This window comes from Nanorana parkeri, unplaced genomic scaffold, assembly GCF_000935625.1.
Source record: "Nanorana parkeri isolate BGI_ZX_2015 unplaced genomic scaffold, ASM93562v1 scaffold7553, whole genome shotgun sequence".
In the NCBI taxonomy this organism is placed as follows: domain Eukaryota; kingdom Metazoa; phylum Chordata; class Amphibia; order Anura; family Dicroglossidae; genus Nanorana; species Nanorana parkeri.
This window is the reverse complement of record NW_017313631.1, coordinates 1-1,641: the sequence shown is the minus strand read 5'-3', so window position 1 is coordinate 1,641 and position 1,641 is coordinate 1. Positions and strand designations below refer to the sequence as shown.

Sequence of the window (1,641 nt, the reverse complement as noted above, 5' to 3'; positions counted from 1 at the left end):
CCCCGGTCATACCCCCCACACTCCCCTTTATAAATAATGAGAGGAAACATATCACAGTTGCAGTCAGAGACATTTTATTTGTGCGCACATCGTGTCAGGTGACCAGGAGGAGGAAGTGTACGAAGACCCCGGTGACTTCTGAGATCCGAACGGGTCATGTGACCTCTCCTCATAGGCCCGCTCCAGGCAAAAGTCAAGGGTTTAGTCCTCCGTCAAATTTTGTATTGCCGCCTGTGTCTGCATTTCAACGTGTCACCCTCACTTCCTGTTTGTTTCATGGGTGCCGGTACAGGAAGTGAAGTGTTCCAGTACAGGAAGTGAGGGGGAATCCCCTAGACGGGGGACACAGGTAGCTATGAAACGTTCTGATTTAGTGAGGAAGGTTTAGAACCTCTGAGGATTTTAATGCGATTTTTACTTACTTCCTATTAAGGGAACAGGTGTCAGAAGAAACAGGAAGTGAGGTGTTCCAGTACAGGAAGTGAGGGAGAATCCCCTAGACGGGGGGGGACACACAGGCAACAATGAAACGTTCTGATTTCGTGAGGAAGGTTTTGAACCTCTGAGGATTTTAATGCGATTTTTACTTCCTATTGAGGTAACAGGTGTCAGAAGAAACAGGAAGTGAGGTGTTCCTAGAACAGGAAGTGAGGCAATATCGCCTCAATTTAAAACCCAAAAGAGGCTCTAACCCTGAAAAAAAAAGTCTTGGCTAGAGTTGAGTTTTTAATACAAATGCCCTTTTAATTTTCGGGGTTGACAGAAACCAGCTTTGGTTCAAAACACCAATTTTTTTGGGCGGATCGAATGTGGCGAGTCTGTGAAATATTTACGTTTTTTTTTTCATGTCAAAAAAGTGCTTTAAAAATTAAAAGGCTTTCTGATTTTTTTTTTTCTTCAAAATAAATACATTCGTATTAAAACCGCCGGGGTCTTAAAAACAATAAATACATAAATAAATTAATTCATTCATTAACCGATCAATAAATATGATTTGTTGGCGGCCGGCGTGTGAAAAGCTTTTTTTGGGGGATTTTTTCAGAATAAGTCAAAGTCGAAGGCGTCGATGGCGGCGATGGGTTCTCGCCAAAAGTTGAAGGCGCTGTACTGGGTCAGGGGGTCCTCCGCCTCCCGCGGCCGGTCCTCGGGGCTTTTGCCGATGTCCTCCAGGCCCAGGCACTCCAGCTCGCACAGGTCGATGGCGGGGATCGGCATCTTCCAGAAGATGAAGGAGTCGTACTGGCTGCTCGGCGTGTCCAGCATTCTGATCTGGAAAATGGACGCAAAAGAATGGTAAGGGTTAAACACTCGCGCATATCTCTTATTCAGTTCAATTTTATTCAATAAAATGTTAGTTATAAATTTTATTACATTTATTTGTATTTATCACATTTTATTTACTTTGATTGTATTTATATTTATTATAATTTTCTTATTTTGTATTTATTATATTTTATTTATATTTATTTTATTTACATTTATTATCATTTTTTATTTATTATATTTTATTTATATTTATTTATGACATTTTATTCATTTTTTTTCTTTTATATTGCATTTATTACATTTTATTTGATTTATTACAGTTTTTAAATGTTATTTATATTTATTAAAATGCATTTTATTTTTTAATTTATTTAT

At 38.5% G+C, this 1,641-nt stretch overlaps 1 protein-coding gene across 1 annotated transcript; it reads right to left on the bottom strand.

The window, feature by feature from the left end:
- Nucleotides 1-1,020: 1,020 nt before the first annotated feature.
- On the bottom strand, nt 1,021-1,267 carry MLLT11 (myeloid/lymphoid or mixed-lineage leukemia; translocated to, 11). The gene has a single exon (XM_018575978.1). The coding sequence runs from the start codon at nt 1,261-1,263 to the stop codon at nt 1,039-1,041; it is 225 nt and encodes a 74-aa protein (XP_018431480.1). The 5' UTR covers nt 1,264-1,267; the 3' UTR covers nt 1,021-1,038.
- Between the last annotated feature and the right edge of the window lie 374 nt (nt 1,268-1,641).